Here is a 19964-nt window from a genome sequence, read left to right as displayed (position 1 = left end):
TATAATGTAAACTTGGTATATCGAAGTTGCTATTTAGGGCCAAAATTTCGACATCTTAAATATGAAATAAATGAATTTACTTTTGAACAGAAAAAGACATACAGGCATTAAATACTATAAAAGTAAAACGTAAATTCCATGAAATCCTTGAATTTCAAATTGGTCCATCATTCACTAAAAACACTATGGCCATATTCTTCTGTGAATAGTATAATTAGCCAATCATTTCCTATTGATCAGATGATGGATGGGAATGTGAAGTCATTATATTTTTATGTGGCGATTGTTGCTATATTAGATCTTCTTGATTTCCCACTCTATTGAGATACAGGGATGATACTCTGTAATATAATAAGCTAATCGAGAAGCTTTTTCGATTACGTTGAAAGTATAAGCTCCATTCTATATAATACCACCACTATCCGAAAATTCATTATTAAAGTGGATGACAAATTACTTCGCATGTAAATAGCCGCTGACCTGCTTGGATCCCATTAAAATCGAGAAAGAACATACAACATTATTTATTTAAAAACCGTAATCCTAAAGGATTCTTGCAGAAAAAAGAACCATTTCTTTTTTATTTTACGAACGATTAATGATAAATGGACGATAATAAAGGATCAACTTTTTGTAAAAAATATATATATAATTTTTAGTTTAATATCGTCATTTATGTATTTTAAAAAAAAAATCAAATCGTCATGAATAACGAATTTTGAAAATTTCTCCAGAAATTTCCAGCATTTAAAACCGATTTATTCATGCGTGTTTTCTTTTATAAGATTAGTACAGATATTATGTTGAGTTTGAAAAAATGGGAATCTTATATTCATTAATCTTTATCAGTTTATTACATAATGCCAGTTAGGAATATCCTATTGCAGGTTTGTAAATAAATTCCCTTATTAATTAATATTGTAAATAATTATTAATTATATAACTATAATTATAAATACATAAATCATGATATTTTTGAACTATAATATTATATAATTTAAATTCATTTACTTCTTTTTTTGGAAAAAACAATTCATCTTCCTCTAAAATAGCCAAATATTTAACCCTTTCCTTCTTCATAATATATTTTTTTATATAAAATAAAATATTAAAATCTCCATCTCCATCTCCATACATCACTATATTTCTAATTAATAATTTCTTAATAAAAGTATTTTGTGAATTTTTTAAAAATATTTCCAGATCACTTGTATTAAATAAAAGAACTAAACATAAATATTCTAATTTAGGAGGAAGAATCTGTCCTAAATTTTTTAATACAGTTTAACTTAATTCATTATAAACAGTATCATATTCATAAAATTTCACTGCAATAGTAAGATAATTAATGTTATGTTGATTATTTTTAATAATTAAGTAAATATTATTATCATCTAATACATTCGTATAAAAATATCTAACCTTTTTATAATAAATTCATATAATCGTCGTTTTGATCTTGGTTCATAATAATCTTCTATTATATCAAAAAATTCCAATACAAAATTTCTAAATAATAACCACATTTTGTAATAGACTAATAGTAGTAGTAATGATTCTATATGTAATATTTCATGTATAATCAGAGATTTCAATTTAAAAGGTTTAATAACCTTAATAATTTGTTGAACAAAATCAGAATTTAAATAATTACAATTAATAAGATGAATAGATTCTAAAACATTTAAATGATCAAAAACCTCGTAAAATATTAATTATATTTTTAAAATTAATGAAATAAAATACAATTGTATTTAAAGTATTTGAACAATTAGAATTTTTTAATGATAAAAATGGATTACTGGATTATATAAATTTAAATTATAAAAAATTCCAAATGAAATTTTTTTGAGATTATGTTGTGAAACAATCATTTGTGTTAAACATTCTTCAACTAATGAATAATTATTGATATTAAAATTAACTTCAGGAAATTTAAAAATAATTGATGAGATTGAATTACAATTAGAATATAAAAATTTCAAAAGTGGAATAAAATCTTGAAATGGAATGGCATAACCATTTAAATTTAAATTTCTGATATTGCATATAAGATTTGGATTTTGTAAAATCAAATCCATATTATCATAATTTTTATTCACTTCAAAAGAATATATATTTCCTTCAGTTCTTCAAATAATGACCTATAAATTAAGCTTTTTAGTTTATCATTATATTTATCTACTAAAGTATCACCCCAATATTTAATAGAACAAAATATTTTATCTGTATACAAGTATTTAATAAAACTAGGATAATTGAATAATCTATTATTCGAAGGTAACAATTTATCATTAATTCCATATTCATCAAATTTTGCTTTACTATCCTCATTTAAAAAGCATAAATAGTATCAATAAAACTATAATTTTTAGGGAATTTAATTGAAAATGGATCTTCCCATAATAATGGAATTGTTAACGACACCATAATCTATTAACAAGTATACACGAATGTAATGTTTTATAATCATAATGAAAATATTGTATGATTTTATTTATTAACTCTGGTAAATCTCCTAAAAATATTTTCGAGCATGCCATGTTGGTAAATTGGTAAAAGAAAAGGAGTTTTGCTTTCATTTCAAAATGAAAATAAATTTATCAATTTCGTAATTGTACAACTTTAGTAACAATAGGACCAAAAATAATATGTTACATCCGGCGGTCCGCAGAATGCAGATTGGCGGATATCTTTTATTTGTTATAAGCGTACAAGAAATCTTTACATCATAAAGTAAATTCTTATTATAGGAACGTACTGTATATAATTGTTTGTGATTGTTGCTAAGTTTTATGTAATTATTTTCTCAAAGCAAATTAAAAATTATAATAATCTCATGAGGACTTTACGTCGGCACAGTCAAGTCGGGTGATTCTCTACATAAAAATTATAAAACATTTTCATTCGTGGATACAATTGGTGTTGTACAACAATTTCTTTATTATGAGAAGATCCACCTATTGAAAAAATGATAATACTAATAATAAAACGATATATAATTCATAACAAGACCTCCGAACTGTACAGAAAAAAAATTATAAAAGCCTTTCCTTTTTTAGATAATTCCTGGTGGAATCTATTACCTTTCTGGACACTGACCGAAATTATCATCATTCCGCCCTAAAAAAACGCGTAAGCTACTATTTTGCTGTTTTATACTTTTTAATCTTTTCATGTATATTTCGGGTCCTTTCGTAATGATTTATTTCCTTTAAATAAATTATTTAATCATCCTAATTTTATTCAATGTTTAGATATTAGTTATTCTATTAAAAACTGAGTAGCAGAATCTCAACGACTAAATGGTTATTCTATAAAAATTAAAAATTCAACATTTTCGTTAATGTCAAACTTTGTATAACCTTGTAAAAAAGCGATCATCAAAATTATTCATTGAAAAATTCAAAGGCTAAATTTCATTTTGTTATCAAAAATTTAAAACTTCGGTAAATTAGTAATTTTTAGGTTCAATTTCATCACTTTGTTTTCTATTTTCAATATATAATTTATATTGCAATAATTATCCAAAACTTTTTCGTAAATAAATAATTAACTCAAAAAAAATATTAAACGGCGACTTTACTAAGGACATGAACAAGAATCTTGACATTAACAATAATTTTATTTATTCCACTCAATCGGGTCATTCTCATAATTATATATATTTATAGCATGTAGTAATAATGTAATATTTTTCGTTAATTTGGAATAGGTCATCTGACGAAAGGACGATCATCATGTGATGTATTACAATAACGTAGTTGTCATGTGTAAATTTATGCAGCATAATATATTGGTAATAATTTGTGCGACGAACGGGCTAAATTTATATAAATTTACCATATTTTTACTCACTATAACTTCGAGAATCCCTTTCCCTTTCCCTTTCTCTTTTTTCTCTTATTTCTCTTTTCATTTGATATGGCATGTTCAAAGTTATTGTCAGGAGATTTACCAGAGTTAATAAATGAAATCATACAATATTTTCATTATGATTATAAAACATTACATTCATGTATATTGGTTAATAGATTATGGTGTCGTTTAACAATTCCTTTATTATGGGAAGACCCATTTTCAATCAAACTTCCTAAAAATTATTATTTTATTAATATTTACTTAAATAATTTAAGTGATGATTATAAAACAAAATTAAATGAATATGGTATTAATGATGATTTATTTTCTTCAAATACTACATTATTTAATTATCCTAGTTTTATTCAAAGTTTAGATACACGTAAACTTAGTAGTTCTATTAGAAATTGGGTTGGAAATTCAACAACTAGAAAACAAATTCCTATCAATTCTATGCAAAATACAAATTTATCACCTTCACAAACATCAGATTTTACAAAATTAATTTATAAATCATTATTTTTGGTACTTATTAAAAGTGAAGTAAATTTGAATAGTTTTAAAGTTACAATGATTACAGATAAAGATTATGAAAAATTTGCTGATATTTTTGAATTAATTTTACAAAAACCAAATTTTATTAATAATATCAAAAATTTATCAATTGATATTGATATAATAACTGATAATATAACTGAATTTTTAATGTTTATTTATTCGAATTGTTATTCAATTTCATCATTTTATTTTTTATATCCATATGAATATAATCATATTATAACTGAAAAAAGTTTATCACAAATTATTGATTCTCAAAGAAATCTTAAAAAGATAATAATTGGTTTTAATAAATATCCTTTATATCATTCATTATTATCATTAAAAAATCCTAATTGTTTAAATACATTAAATACAATTATATTTTATTATATCGATTTTAAAGATATAGTTGTTTTAAATGAAGTATTTAATCAATTGAATGTATTAGAATCAATTCATATTGTTTATTGTTATTCTCTAGATTCTAAATTTATTCAACAAATTATTAATATTACTAAACCATTCAAATTGAAATCATTACTTTTGGAGGATATAGAATCATTAGAACCATTAATACAAAAATTTGGTGTTTATTTAGAAAATTTTGAAGTTACAAATAATAAATCACAACAATTATTACAATCACTTAAATCAATTATAAAATATTGTAATAATATTAAATTTTTAAGTTTGAATTTTGAACCAAATTATCAAATTATTAATTTAACATTCAATTTAATTGAAAATTTTAAACAAAATCTTAATTATCTTTCAATTGATGTTTATTTTAACCTTAATAATATTGATATAATTAGTTCAGTTGTATTACAAAATTTAGGACAAATCCTACCTTTTAAATTAGAATATTTAAATTTAGTACTTGCAATTAATGGAAATGATTTAGAGATATTCTTAAAAAATTCTCAAAATACCTTTATTAAAAAATTTTTAATCAAAAATAAAAATAAACAAAAAAATAAAGGTATTTTTCCTTATATAAAAGAATATATTATTAAAAAGAGAAGAACTAAATATTTAGCTATTTTAGAAACATTTCGTGAAACAAATGAAGATTTATTTACTTTGAAAGATAAAGTGAAGGAATGTGAATTATATGATATTCAAGTTTTAAATTATAATGATTTACGTATCAATACTGAATATTTTTTAAAAGAAATTTTTTGAATTAATTATGTAATACAAACATTATCAAATAAACGTATTTACGAAGTATTAATACTTCAAATTATATTAAAGTTTACTTTTCATATTAATTATATATTATTTTATTCTTAAAACCTAAGTATTCGACACGTCATTATTGAAATTATGGTTTTTGTTTAACAAGTAATTATCTGTTGATAATATTTAAACGTTTGGTTACAGTACGATTTCCTGAATGCCTTTTTTCTGAATATATCTTTTCCCGAAGTCATTTGCCTGAATGCCAATTTTCCGAACTGAACATTTTCCTGAAATATACAATTTCCCGAATCCTTATTTCCCGAATCCCATTTCCTGAAGTCTAATTTCCCGAATCCTAAATCCCAATATCCTGAATCCCAATATCCCGAATTCAAATATCCTTAATTCTAATATTCCGAATCCTAATATTCCGAATGGACAATTTCTTGAATTATATAATAAACTGTATATTTTCGTATGATTTATAAATAAACTATATATAATAAATTTAAAAAACAAAGAACTATTGATAACTATAAGTTTTATTATTCAAATATACAGTATTATAAGCAGATATAATGTTAACAATTGTAAAAATTTTTTAAAGTACTGGTTATAAATGAAATTTATTAGAGATTTATTAATATGATTCAACTTTTTGTAATATTAAACTAACTGTATGTTACTAAACATTTATTAATTTCGCATTATGAATAGAAAAATTACTAAATGAACAACTTTATCTATATAAAAACACAAAATTTTACACTAATTTATTACTTTTACATACTATGAATAATTATCTAGCTAGTATAGTTAAAATTTCCACACATCAATTTGTTGCAATAGAAAGCATTAAAAATATTCCTTTATTATATCAAGTGTTTTGACTACATCAACTCTGTTAGCTTTAGGTGCATGACTATGTTCTTTAGTACTTATCAATATGTGTTCCTCACCCTCTAAGTCAGTTATACTTTTTTCTGAACTCACAAGACCAATAATATCTTTGGTTTATATTTTTTTTCTTTTGTATACAAATATCCATATACATTGATTTTGGATTACATTATTTATTTTAAGTATTTGTTTTAATACAAGTTAGTTTATTACATATTATATTTATATACATTATATATAATTTATTGATTAGTATACTAAATAAAATAAAGGTTGAGTTTATGAAATTAATAATTCTAATTTATGATGTAAAATTATATAAAATAATATTAAATTCAGTAAAATGTCTATTCAGAATATCAGGGTTCATGATATTGGAATTTGGGATAAAATAATTCAGGATAAAAGAATTCGGGAAATTGGATGTTTCATATAATTCCAGAAATTGAGATTCGGGAAATTGGCATTCGGTAAAATAGAGTTTCAGGAAATGATCAATTTCTGGAAATAGGCATTCAGAAAATTGGATTCAGGAAAAGGTATATTCAGGAAAATGGTATTCAGAAAATGGTCCGACAAGGTTAAACGTTTTTCATAAAGTCAATTAATTATATTTAGTTCCAGTTATTAGGGCAAGTATCAGGATTTTTAAGTTTGAAATACAAGCGATTAATGTACTCGGAATTGATGTTGTCACCTTCAATGAATTTTGCTGATAAAAGCTTCCAGGATTTCCAAATAATATCTCCGCTAAATTTTCGCAGAACTCTTACACCAAAGATAATCAAAACAAATTTGAATGTAAAATGTTTCATATTCCTCTAAATATTCAAAAAATTCATATAAACAATTAGCCGTAATCATTCATTTTTATTTAATGAGAAGTCCAATATTTGTGAGGTTGGAGGGATCGGAGTGGTGAAGTGATCGTGTCATGCCGAGTTTTTAAAAAACGCTTTGATGTTTCAATTTTTAATAAATATATACAAGATGTGCAGTTAATCAATTTGGTTCATGTGATATTTTTGATTCATATAAACATTATATTCTCAAAAAGTGAAAGTATTCGTTCCTGTTAAAAAGATTCTAATTTTTAACATGCTAAAAATTCATTATAAATAAATTATATGAAATAGTCAGATATTTATTTATTTTTCTCATGTAAAGAACTGTGAAAATTTGTGTTTCAGAGAACAAATAAGTTTGTGTTCATTTTTTTAATAATCTGAATATAAACTTATTTTGTTTTACTGTGATTTAACTCAAACTTTCCTGTATCATAGATATATGATTGTACTTGGACTTTTAGTCAAAAAGCGAAAAAAATAAGTCACATTGCAACCCAGAAATATGAAATATCTGCATAAATCATATGATTATCCCGTATCATAAATTAAACTTTTACGATGGGTTTTTTTTCAGTCTTCCACTTCCAATTAAGATAGGACCCAGAAATATATATATAGTGAAATTAGACAGAGTATTTTTCCATCCATAGTTAGGTCATCAAAATTGTGTATTTTTTACCGAAATTTTTTATATATAAAAAATTAGTTTGCGTATTTTTGGCCTAAATTTGGCTAATCTATATATTTACTGTACGTTAACCGCATTGTAATATTTAGTATTAATTGAAGAAATTCTAAGGGTTAAAAAGTAAAATTTTAGAAAAATATTATTGAAAAAATGGTAAATTAGAATAAATTCTATTTTCTCACATTTAAAAGTATTTTGTTTTATAAATAATATAGAAGTAATGATAAAATAATTAATAACTTAATGTCTGAAATTTTATTTGCGTATTTTTGCAGGATTTTCAATACCAGGTGTCAATTATGCGTACTACTCATTTAAAAAGTCTCTGCGTACTGCTCATAGTAAAAAAATTTTCGCCACCTAATCCTTATATATATATTTCTGGGTCCTATTATTAAAATTCTGCATAAATCCGATCTAACTTAAACAACTCCAAAAAGACTCGTTTATGAACATGCCTTTATTTCTATCCTAGAACGGTATTCTTTGGAGTAGTCAAGGAAATAGCTTCTCCATGTAGTAAACCTCCACTTTTTGTTTTTTAAAAGAAACTTTTATGATATGGATACCTACGAGATCGATTTTCGTAACGAAAAGATATGATCACAGAACGTTTATATTTTTATCAGAAATTCAAAATCCATTTTCTAATTAAAGGTAAATAGTAATAATTATCTTATCAGTTATGTATACTAATATTAACAATTTATTTAGACAATGTATTAAATGAGTAATTGTAAATTCGACAAAATGATGCCGATCAAAAAGTGATTTACTTCATGGATGAGATAGTGATTTTCAAAAGTAAAATGCATTTGAATAAAATGCTTAATGTCTATATCGAACCAAATTTTTATTTTTATTTTTCAAATTACGTCAGAAACATGTGGCAGGTGCATAGAAAAAAGGAAGTTACGCTAATTCCTTAAAGGCAAATTATGTCCATTTAAATCATAAACATGTGATATGTGATTATCACATGATTTACAAAGAAGTTCATATATAGTGATCATGTCATCATGTGCAAATGTAAGCTTGACATAATTTGTGCGACAAACGGAGTGCTGCTCCGAAATTCACATAATAAACTTAACGTAACTTCTAGTTAATTTCAACATCCCTTTTCTTTCCTTTCTCTTTTCATTTAACATGGCATGTTTAAAATTTTTTTCAGGAGATTTGCCTGAGTTATTAAACGAAGTCATACAATATTTTCATTATGATTATAAAACATTACATTCATGCATATTAGTTAATAGATTATGGTGTCGTTTAGCAATCCCATTATTATGGGAAGATCCATTTTCAATTAAATCCCCTAAAAATTATCGTTTTATTGAAATTTATTTGAGTAATTTCAGTAATGATGATAAAACAAAATTAAATGAATATGTAATTCATAATGACATATTTCCTTCAAATACATTATTTAATTATCCTAAATTTATTCAACATTTAGATACATATAAAGTTTGTAATACTATTGGTAAATGGATTACCAGTATTTCAATAACAAGAGGGCAACATTCCAATTATTCTATGCGAAATATTAATTTATCAGCTTCACAAATATCAAACTTTACAAACCTAATTTTTAAATCATTTTTTCTAATATTCATTAAAAATGAAGTTAATTTGCATAGTTTTGGAATTACAATAGATAGTTATAAAGAAACTGAATGTTTTGATACGACTTTTGAATTAATTTTACAAAATACAAATTTCTTTTTTAATATTAAAAATTTAACACTTGATTTGATTGAAATAACTGATAATATAACAAAATTTTTGGAATTTCTCTGCTCTAATTGTAATTCAATTTCATCATTTCATTTTCTACTTCCAATTATAAATAATAGTCATCCAATAATCGAAAAAATTTTATCACAAATGATTAAACTTCAAGAAAATCTTAAAAAGATTACATTTGGTTATGATTATAGTACCCCTTTATCTCTATTATTATCATTAAAAAATCCTAATTGTTCAAACACATTAAATACAATTATATTTTATTCTATTGATTTTAGAAATATAAATATTCTAAGTGAATTATTTAATCATTTGAATGTTTTAGAATCAATTCATATTGTTTATTGTTATTTCCTAGATTCTAAATTTATTCAACAAATTAATAATGTTACAAAACCATTTAAATTAAAATCTTTAATTTTGAATCACATAGATGAATTGTTAGATCCATTAATACAAAAATCTGGCAATTATTTAGAAAATTTTAGAATTCCAAAATTTGGATTACAACAATTATTACAACCAATCAAATTATATTGTAGCAATATTAAATTTTTATCTATTCAACTACATTATAAGAATATTAATTTAATATTCGATTTAATTAAAAATATTAAGCAAAATCTTGATTATCTTATTATTGATTCCTCTATTATCTTTCAAGTTTTTGGTGATATTAAATTTAATTCAACTGTATTACAAAATTTAGGACAAATTCTTCCTCTTAAATTAGAATATTTAAATCTTATAATTAATGAAAGTGATTTAGAAATATTCTTAAAAAATTCTCAAAATACTTTTATTAAAAAATTGGCAATTAGAAATGCAAAGGATGATGGAAGTCAAGATATTTTACCCTATATAAAAGAATATATAATGAAAAAGAAAAGAGTTAAATATTTAGCTATTTCAGGTATTTTTCATGAAAAAAGTGTTGATTTGTTTTCTTTGAAAGATGAAGTAAAGGAATTTCAATTATATGATATTCAAGTTCTAAATTATAATGATTCGGTTATTGATGTTTATGATTTTATTATAAAATAAACTTATTAGTTATTTATTTAATTTATTTTATTTTATATTATCACTATAAATAAAGTTAGCTTTAAATACTTTTAAATCTTACTGTTAAATTTTTAAATTTTTTATATTTATCTCCAAAATAATTTTGAAATTTTCAATTTATTAAACTTATTAGTTGTTTTATTAAAAAAAAAATATTTGAATTTTAATATTTTATTTTGAACGCTCCCATTTATTTTTTTAATTGTAAAATATAATGATAATTATTACGAATGTAAAGTTTACTGTTCGGAAATCTTTTGAAATCATAGAGTATGTTATATTAATGTTTCGGGCGAAAGCGAAAGCCGAAACTGTTTTATGACTGGCGAAACGTTTCGTCAATTTTTAGTTCCAGTTTCGGCCATTTCGAAACTGCCTAAACTTGGTGAAATTTATTTTATTTATTTTATTTTATGTGAAGACGGACAGACTATTAACAGGACATATACGTAACCGTGCTATCCTACTTCTAGCTATCATCCCCCCGAAGACGGACCCGAACTTCTTTAAATCCAACGAACCAGGATGATCCCCTCCCCTACCAGAAAGGAACCAATGAACTCAATTAAAAAGCGAACTAATTAACCCGTACTTTTCTTTCAACCATCAAGGTCGCCACCTGTAAGTACTGTCATAGGTGGAATGATTCACACTGTTTGTAATTGTTAATATCTATCATAATACGAACCTAAAAATTCAAAAAATGAATTACAAAATATAGAAACTAAACTAATTCAAATACGAAATTGAAAAATTAAATCTATATTAGCGGGTAAGAAGTCTTCTTCTTTAGTGTCCCTACAATCGAAAATACAAAGTTTCTTTGTTAGAGGCATAAAATCGCCATAATTGTTATAATGATTAAGTCTGGCATGACGCTTTTTTAGGCGACGTTCTATTATTTTGGTGTCATTGGAAGTATCACCGAAATCATCTTTTACGTATTGGATATCGTTCGAACGAATAATAGCGCGGTACGGTTTAAAGGGGTAGTGTTCATCCCGGAATTGTTGTCCAAAATTCGTCATCAATTTGTTAAGACGTCTTGATGCGACTGTACGTTTGTCATCACTTTTCTTCGTAGAAATTCCATACGCAAATTTGCGAATACTAGCCATACGGTCATCAAAATTATCATTCATTTGAGTGAAAAATTCCATAGCATTAGTACGCCTAAGATAATGTTTGGCAGAAGTATTGTGGTCCCTGATGTCCTTGATGACATTTAACCTTTCGTTAAGACGATCACGAGCTCTGATCTCACTCATACGATCTTCATCTAAACCTAACATATGTGCGTCTCTCAAGGAAAGTTGAATTGTAGAGTCCTGTAATAAGTGTATGGCATCCATGTACTCTGATGCACCTTTACCACAATGTTCATCAATAAGATTTGCAATATACCAATCCCTATAGGAGTTTTCTGATGTATCATCCTGACCGTTATTGGCTGAAGAGGCATCCTCTTCATCTGAGTCCTGATTGTTGATGACACTGCGTAATGCAGGAGTAATATGAGGAGGAAAAATCCTATCTTTGGGAAGATGTAAAAGAATACAATTCCGATCATATGGAAAACGGAATAACGGAACGGTTGGGGAACGTTTAAACAATCCCATGTTAAATTTTAAATGAGGAATCCGTCTAGAAATCTTATGATGTGGATAGAAAAGGAACTTCCTTTGATTCGCAAGTTTAATCTTATGGCGGAGTTTAAGAGCCCTTCCAGATTTAGGTTTATTAACATTAAAGACACGTTGACAAGATCGGTCAAAACGAGCTTTTTGCCGTGCAGCCGTACGTGGATTAGAACTTAACGTGCGAGAGAAATTTTCATAAATCTTGGTGTACATAGGACCGGTAGCCTTATAAGGGGGTAAAATTGAGTCAAGGTTGTGCGCTTCATAACGCGTTGTATAGGAAATGCCCAATCGATTTGAAAAAATCTTTTACCTCGAGTTATTATTATATTTCTCATAAATGATATTGGCGTGAAAACTTTTATGGTGAATAATATTATTCACAGGTGCAGAAATCTCCTGATTTTCTGAAGGAGTATCGGTTACTTGAACGATAGCCGAATGGTGTTGAGTACAAGCGTGTCGATTAAAATTTCTAACAAAAGGGCACGGTATGCAGCATGGTGTTGTCTTCTGATAGGGAAACTTCTTTGTAGGTAGATGGTTACAAGCTACATAGATACCAAAGTGAAATCTGTATCGTTTGTAAGAGAAGTTGAAAAAAGTTTTGGTGATATTATTGCTACACGTGATTTTGCCTTCACGTGATGCTATCAAATTGATTCTATCCAACAACTTGAGTCGTATCATGTTAAAAAATTTGTTTTGAATACGCCGAGGAATAACTCGTTGATGTAAAAAAAAGTGCGTGAGGCATTTCGATATTTGAAATCGATGATTAGGTAATTTGCTTGTGGAATAATACCGAATTGGGGTAGATGACATATGATGATCATTTGTGTATATTTTCAGGTGAATTTCATTGGTGTCTGGTATTTGATCGACAACCTCAAAAAAGAAACTTTTTGAACGCCTACATTCGTAGATCTTGTTATAACCTGCTTTGGACGCAGCGGTCACGTGAAATTTTTCAAAAGAGACCAAAAAAGAAAAGGTCGAAAGTATTGGTGAAGGTAAAGGAGCTTTGACTATGATAGTCGGAAGTGTGTTATCCTGTGGTTTAATAGTCGTCTCTGAAACATTATCTTTAGCAAGTCCGCCTTCAGGAATATTTCGTCTGCTATCGGAGTGTCCGTCCAACTGCGGATAAGGTTTCGAAGGTTCGTATGAAGCCAAGGAAGAGTTGGGTTGCTTGTATTGTGAAGATGACATAGTCCCTTAGTATGGGATAAAATGAGAACTAAAAACCTTGTATGAGACCAAGGCGCCCGCTTGGGCCTCGTCCCCTTTAGCGTTTCAAATAGAAACTAAAAAATTAAAACTATCGCAATATTACTGCGGAAAACTAACAGAAAATAAAAAGGGGGAAAGAGTTTTTTTTTTTATCCTAAACTTGGCGAAATTTCTGAAACTTGGCGAAACTACCGAAACGTGGAAATTGTCACGTGCATTATTTTTATTGGTGGTTAAATTTATGCATTTGCTCATGATTTTCTCACGAAAGATCTTTCGTATTTATACACATGTTTAATTGCAAATAAACCCCTATTTTCCCCCTTTCATTTAAACAACAAAATCAAATTTTACTTTTTTAAGTCTTTGTATGGGGAGTTCATGCTATTCAAGGTGCAAAAGTATCAGAAAGCCATTACGAAACAACTTGCGCATACTGTAATTACTTTTGGAAAAAAGGCTCACCACAAGATTTGGAAGCACACTTTGCTAATGAGTATCAGCTAATACAAGACAATTTTTTTAAAATCGTCTTGCTGCAAAAGCCAAACTAATTTTGAACAAGTAGCAGCTAAAAAACGAAACTTAATGATAGTACTGGGTATCCAGACAAAAATATCTGATTTCCATGAAATGTCACGTTTATTGAGGCAAGGATTCATGAAATTGATCGGGCTTGTGTAAAGGCTTTGTAGTATGTGGTATTGCATGGCATGTAATTGAAAATCCGTTTTTCATCAAGTTTTTGAAGACTTTACGCCCAGGACACACTCTTCCATCAAAGAAGTACTTTCCAGTAAATTCTTATCACAGTTTTAAACACACGAGTTATCAAGATATTAAAAAATACAACTAATCTAACATTATGTGAGATTTATTATTTATTATAACATTATTCAATTAATATTTAATAAAACTAAATTTATTTTTTATTCTTAATTTATAGGCTTGTGATGGATGGACGAACTCAGCAAATGAATCAATTTGGAATTTTTTGATTCATACGCCTGATCATGAGGAATATCTGTGGTGTTTAAAGGGCCTACCAAGCGAAAGTCATTCTAGTCATTCTGGTGAATTTTTAGCCAAAACAATTGATGAAATAATATCCAAATTGGACCTGCAAATTTTTCGGCAATTGTATCGGATTCAGGTTCAAAATGCACGACAAATGGTTGTAGATAAATATAAGAAGATTCTTTAATGTGCGTTGTATAGCACATGCTAGTAATCTGATTTCAAAAGATATTTGCTCTACTTCATTTGCAAATCAGATCTTAACAAAATGTAATACTATAGTAACATATTTTAAAAAAAGCCATCAAGGAGGTAATTTAAATCTATTTTCGTTTATTTTGTTAATATTATTCTCAATTAAATACAAAAAAAAGGATCTTCATTAAAAGACGAGGCCAAGGCTTGTGATATTAGTGGTGGAGGACTAAAAAAATGGGTAGATACAAGATGTATGATTGTGCAGATGCGTCATAAAATACCCTTAGAAAATGTAAGATTATGAAATTTATTTGATTAGAACTTTTCATTTATTAACTATATTCACTTTTTAGATTTTTATCTAGTTAAAATCTGAAAACCCCGGAATTCTTTCAACAGCAGTATTATCAGTGTTACATTTTTTGATGACGTGCGTGTATTGGTATTTACATTACGCCCCATTAAACAATCAATTGCAGCATTAGAGTCACAATCTTGTACTCTTGCCGATTGTTTCCTTGGACTTGCAAAAGCAATTGAAATAATTGCCAATCAATGATATCGTACTTTTAATCGCCGCTCTGATGAACTTGTTTATCTATATTTATTATGCCTTTTTTTTAAAACCATCTTATACCGGTAGGTTTGAATATTATTATATTGTATTCATAGTTTCGTATAATAGTTTTTTATAATATCTATAAATTTTTTTATATTAAAATAAAATAGGTATTTACAAAGCATGAGGAAATTTGTTATTAATATGATAGCAGATGAAATTTTTATAAAGATGGGGAAAATAGCGAACGTAAAAAATTAATGCATCAGATGAAAAAATATCGTAAAAGAGAAAATCTTGAAGTAGGTGAAGCTGAAACTCCAGATGAATGGTGGTCTTCCATTGATTCATTGAGGATAGCTTTCCTGAGGACAAGGATTACCACTTAACTGTCACGCCTTATGCAGTTGGATGTTTTTGGTCAAGTCTTGGTTGATATATGGTAAGAGGAGGACTAAAAAAGAATTACCACATTACAGTGTGGAAAAATCTGCTGAAGAAATTCATCAAATTTTTATTGATACTCATTTGAATCCCGACCAAGACCTTTTTGAATTAAATGACGATTTGCCTAACAATGTATTATGTTAATGAGGAGGAAATAGTAATGGTTGGTAAAGTTTTGAATTTAAACGCATTTATTGATACTTTAGAATATATAGTATAGATATTATAGAGAGTGAAAATGAAGAAGTGGATGAACCTATGAATGAAAATGAAGATAATAATATTGAATGGGACCCAGCTGCTGAAGCTGTTGAAATAGTTGATACAATGTAAATTGTAAAAGTTGCGATTCATTAATAAATTTATGTTTGTACTATTATAAAATATAATAATGTATCACAAAAGTTCAAAAAATAATATAAAAAAATGTTTTGCAAGTTTCACTCAGTTTCGGAAATTGCGCCCGGTTTCGTCAGTTTTATCAGTTTCGGATTTTGCTCTTGGTGGCGAAACTAGTTTCGTTTGGCTGCAGAAGTTTCGCCGGGGTCTAGTTTCGGTTTTGCCCGAAACACTAAAATGGATCAAGCTCTAATGCTTCTCAATCGAATTCAACTAAATTGAAATTAAGATAAATCAATCGTGACATAAATACTAACTCAATAACAACATTAATTAGATCACACCTATTCGTACCTGTACATTATTGATTGTACCGTACCTATCACACCGTAATGATTTACTATATACTCATAAATTATACATAAAAATTATCATTATTACGCTATTACGCAAAATAAAAAAAAGGATGATATATGCAGTAAATAATATGATAATTTCAAAAAAAGAAATAATTTAATTATTAAAATTGAAGAATTCCTTTTTAATATTTTTGAATCGAATAATAAAGACTATGAAATTATATTTTTATTTAACATTTAAAATGATTTGACAATATTTTATTTAAGTAATCATTCTCCTTATTTACAAAAAATTTCTAGTTCGCATAATTCGTCCCGGAAATTCTTACTGGTAAAAGAAAAAAAAGTAACGTTAAAAACGTTACTAAAAAAAATAAATAGGAACTCCCTTCCTTCACCCAATTGCTCAAAGTCCGGTTCGTATAGTTCACATAAAAATATTTTTTGCTCACATAAAATATATGTCTAAGTAATATTCATTCTCCTTATTTATAAAAAATTTTGCCAACTTCAATAATTTTAAGGTAAAATGAATTGAAAGTTTAAGTTATAAGCTACCTTTATAAATATACTTTCAATGATATACCAAAATTTGCCATTTTTTAGATGAATTGCTATTTATCATGATGAAAATATAATAAAAGCAAATTCAGAACAGAATTATCCTTATAAAAAATTTTGTCCGTTATTTTTGTAAAAACTCCGTAAAAATGAGCTTTTTACAGATCCATTCACGTAAAATGTAAATAATTCAATAAATTCCGTGATATAAGGTTATTAATTCTGGAAATATGATCCTATAGATTGACTTTTTTTACAGGGTATAGAGGATATGGCGAAAGTCCATAAAAGATAGATATATTTTAATTCAAACTGCAAATGTATATCATATTAAGATATATCATTCAGATTACTTAATAGTGTATACCTTCTTATTGTGAAGTATTTCAAGTTATTGAAAATAAACTAGCTAAAACAGGACCCCGAAATATATATGTAGAGGTCAGGTCCAGAAGTGGTCCAAAATACGCATTCTTTCAGGGCCGGAATTACGATAATTTCAGCCATTATCTAAATTAGGAAATATTATTTTGGCTGGGATTATCCATAAAAGGAATGATCTACATGATTTTTTTGACTCATTATACGCAAACTCTGACCTGACCCTTTTATGTATATTTCGGGGTCCTGCTAAAACTAAAACAGTAAATACAATAAATGTAAAATTAACTTTAACATTTGGTTTCAGTTAAGTAAACATCACTAATTATTACAACTTGGCATAAATAAATTTGTAAGAATCATCTGACTGAATCGGATCAAAAAATTCAATGAGTAAATAATGTTTATATCAATCATATGACGCAACGCAAATCATGCATAGCGTAAAGTTTAAATCAATCACGTTAATCAAAAACGCCATAATAAATAGTATAATTTTTCATAGTATAAATAGGATACATCCTAAATATTTTTTTCTTTTTTCAGTTATTTTTGGCAAAACTGCCCATCCAAATGGTGATATGTCTCTTATTACAAATATCGACTATTAACTGGAGATTTCAGAATATCCTTTACAGAAGAATCTCATTGACTAGAAGAAATACTAAACACTCTTGTAAATAAAAATGATGAGAAGGAGGAGCAAATAAATGTAAGACTATTATTTAAGGGCATTAAGACATATAAAATTTTTTATTTAATGTACATGCACAAATTTTATGGTTTCAGCTGGAGCTCTTCAGTTACAATATAAAAGTTCTTTGAGTTGCACCTATCGTAAGGTCTGTTGATTCTGGAGGAGGAATTGGCTATGTTCCTTCCTTACAATAGTCAAAGAGTTTGTAGTGTCTAACAAAGACGCTTTGTAGCATGTCAATAAGGATTGGAATCGAATCGAATCTTTTCAGGATTTTCTTCATAGATGGTCAATGGTCAACCTGTGGAAAAAGTAAGAGACATCACACTAAACGAAGCAAGTGAAACACAAAACATCATTAAACATGATAACAATGAAAACAATCCTCGAAAAATATTATTTTCTCCAGGACTATCTCGTAACGCTGCGAAGAAGAGAAAACCTCTTCACAAGTATTTGAAGAAACCTGAATAGTTCATATAATATTATATAACTTTAGTAGTTACTTGTTGGTTCTAAAATTAATTCTAAAACTGCAAGTATGAATGACAAAGAAGAGTTGCAGACTTGTAAAAATTATTTGATTTGTGATACCTGCTTCAGCTTTCAGTTCAATAGTGCTATTTATTTTTAAACAAACAATCAATATATTTATTTTATCACTCTAAATAAATAAAGATGCAAATTGATTTTATGTGGTTAAGTTCGTTCGGATGCGTTATATAGTGTTTTATTATAAAAGTTCGTTATATCCGGTGAAATTATTTATAAAAAATCGGTTCTGGAAATTCCGGTTCAGTATAGCGAGATTTCGGTTCTTTATAACCAGTGGCGACTGTAACTTTCTAGGGCCTTGTAATTATATTAAATCAATCATTACTAGTATAGTTCCTTAAAATACTAATATTAAACAATTGGGAAGAAGTATTAAGTTTTTTAACAGTAAATCTTCCATCCTTTTTATTGACCCATTTATTAGAGAGGGAAGTACAAAAAATATTGCGTTCTAGCACATAAAATACCGAATGTGATGAAATTCTTTCATATTTTCACCCCAGCGTAGATAATAACTAAAAGTAATTTTTCAAAAAAGTCAAGTACTACTACTTGACAGTATTCATGAGACAATTGAGACATATTTTTATAATAAAAAGTTTTCGAGAAAATGTTGGAAGTATCTATATAATAATTTGGATTTTTGTACGACCGTGATTAAATTTAAATTATCATGCATAATTTGTTGTGAGCATATCAAACTATTCACGAAAAATATAAAATTTGAGAAATAACGGCAAGAAAAAAATATACACGAACTTGAAAGTTGTTGGGCTTTGGTTTTTTAGTAAGATACGTCATTGAATAATTTATTGAGCTCATTTTCTCCATAGATTTCTGATAGTTGGTCTCCTAAAACATCCTTTTGATTGCTAGGCTTTTACTCCCTACGAAGAGTTATAATTTGATGTGTGGAGTCCAGTTGATTAAATGAAAGGATAATTGTTAAATGATACACACTAATTTTAAATAGTGCTTATTAAACTTAAAATGTTCTTTCGATTATTGAGTTTTTTGCTTTTCCATCACGTGTTTTAACAAATATCAAACACTTCTAGGTACGTCATAATGTTCAAATCATATTATGATGATGACCCTGGATTTTTGGGCTATTCTTTTTTCAATTTTCTCAATCCCAT

General features: G+C 26.9%; 3 protein-coding genes across 3 annotated transcripts; 2 read left to right on the top strand and 1 right to left on the bottom strand.

Annotated features, from left to right (window-relative positions):
- Window positions 1–3924: 3924 nt before the first annotated feature.
- Window positions 3925–5586, top strand: OCT59_000415 (uncharacterized protein; the record flags this gene model as incomplete). Its single annotated transcript, XM_025323876.1, has 1 exon — window positions 3925–5586. The coding sequence occupies one exon, from the start codon at window positions 3925–3927 to the stop codon at window positions 5584–5586; it is 1662 nt and encodes a 553-aa protein (XP_025189281.1).
- Window positions 5587–9171: 3585 nt separating this feature from the next.
- On the top strand, window positions 9172–10818 carry OCT59_000414 (uncharacterized protein; the record flags this gene model as incomplete). Its single annotated transcript, XM_025323875.1, has 1 exon — window positions 9172–10818. The coding sequence occupies one exon, from the start codon at window positions 9172–9174 to the stop codon at window positions 10816–10818; it is 1647 nt and encodes a 548-aa protein (XP_025189280.1).
- Window positions 10819–11573: 755 nt separating this feature from the next.
- OCT59_000413 (uncharacterized protein) lies at window positions 11574–13691 on the bottom strand (the record flags this gene model as incomplete). The annotated part of the gene is made up of 3 exons (XM_066138819.1): window positions 11574–12651; window positions 12793–13030; window positions 13418–13691. 3 exons carry the CDS (start codon window positions 13689–13691, stop codon window positions 11574–11576), a joined length of 1590 nt encoding a protein of 529 aa, XP_065988279.1.
- Between the last annotated feature and the right edge of the window lie 6273 nt (window positions 13692–19964).

The sequence above is a fragment of the Rhizophagus irregularis genome, chromosome 1, assembly GCF_026210795.1.
Source record: "Rhizophagus irregularis chromosome 1, complete sequence".
NCBI lineage: Eukaryota > Fungi > Glomeromycota > Glomeromycetes > Glomerales > Glomeraceae > Rhizophagus > Rhizophagus irregularis.
Note: the sequence above shows the minus strand (reverse complement) of the source record. Positions and strands in the feature narration are given on the sequence as shown.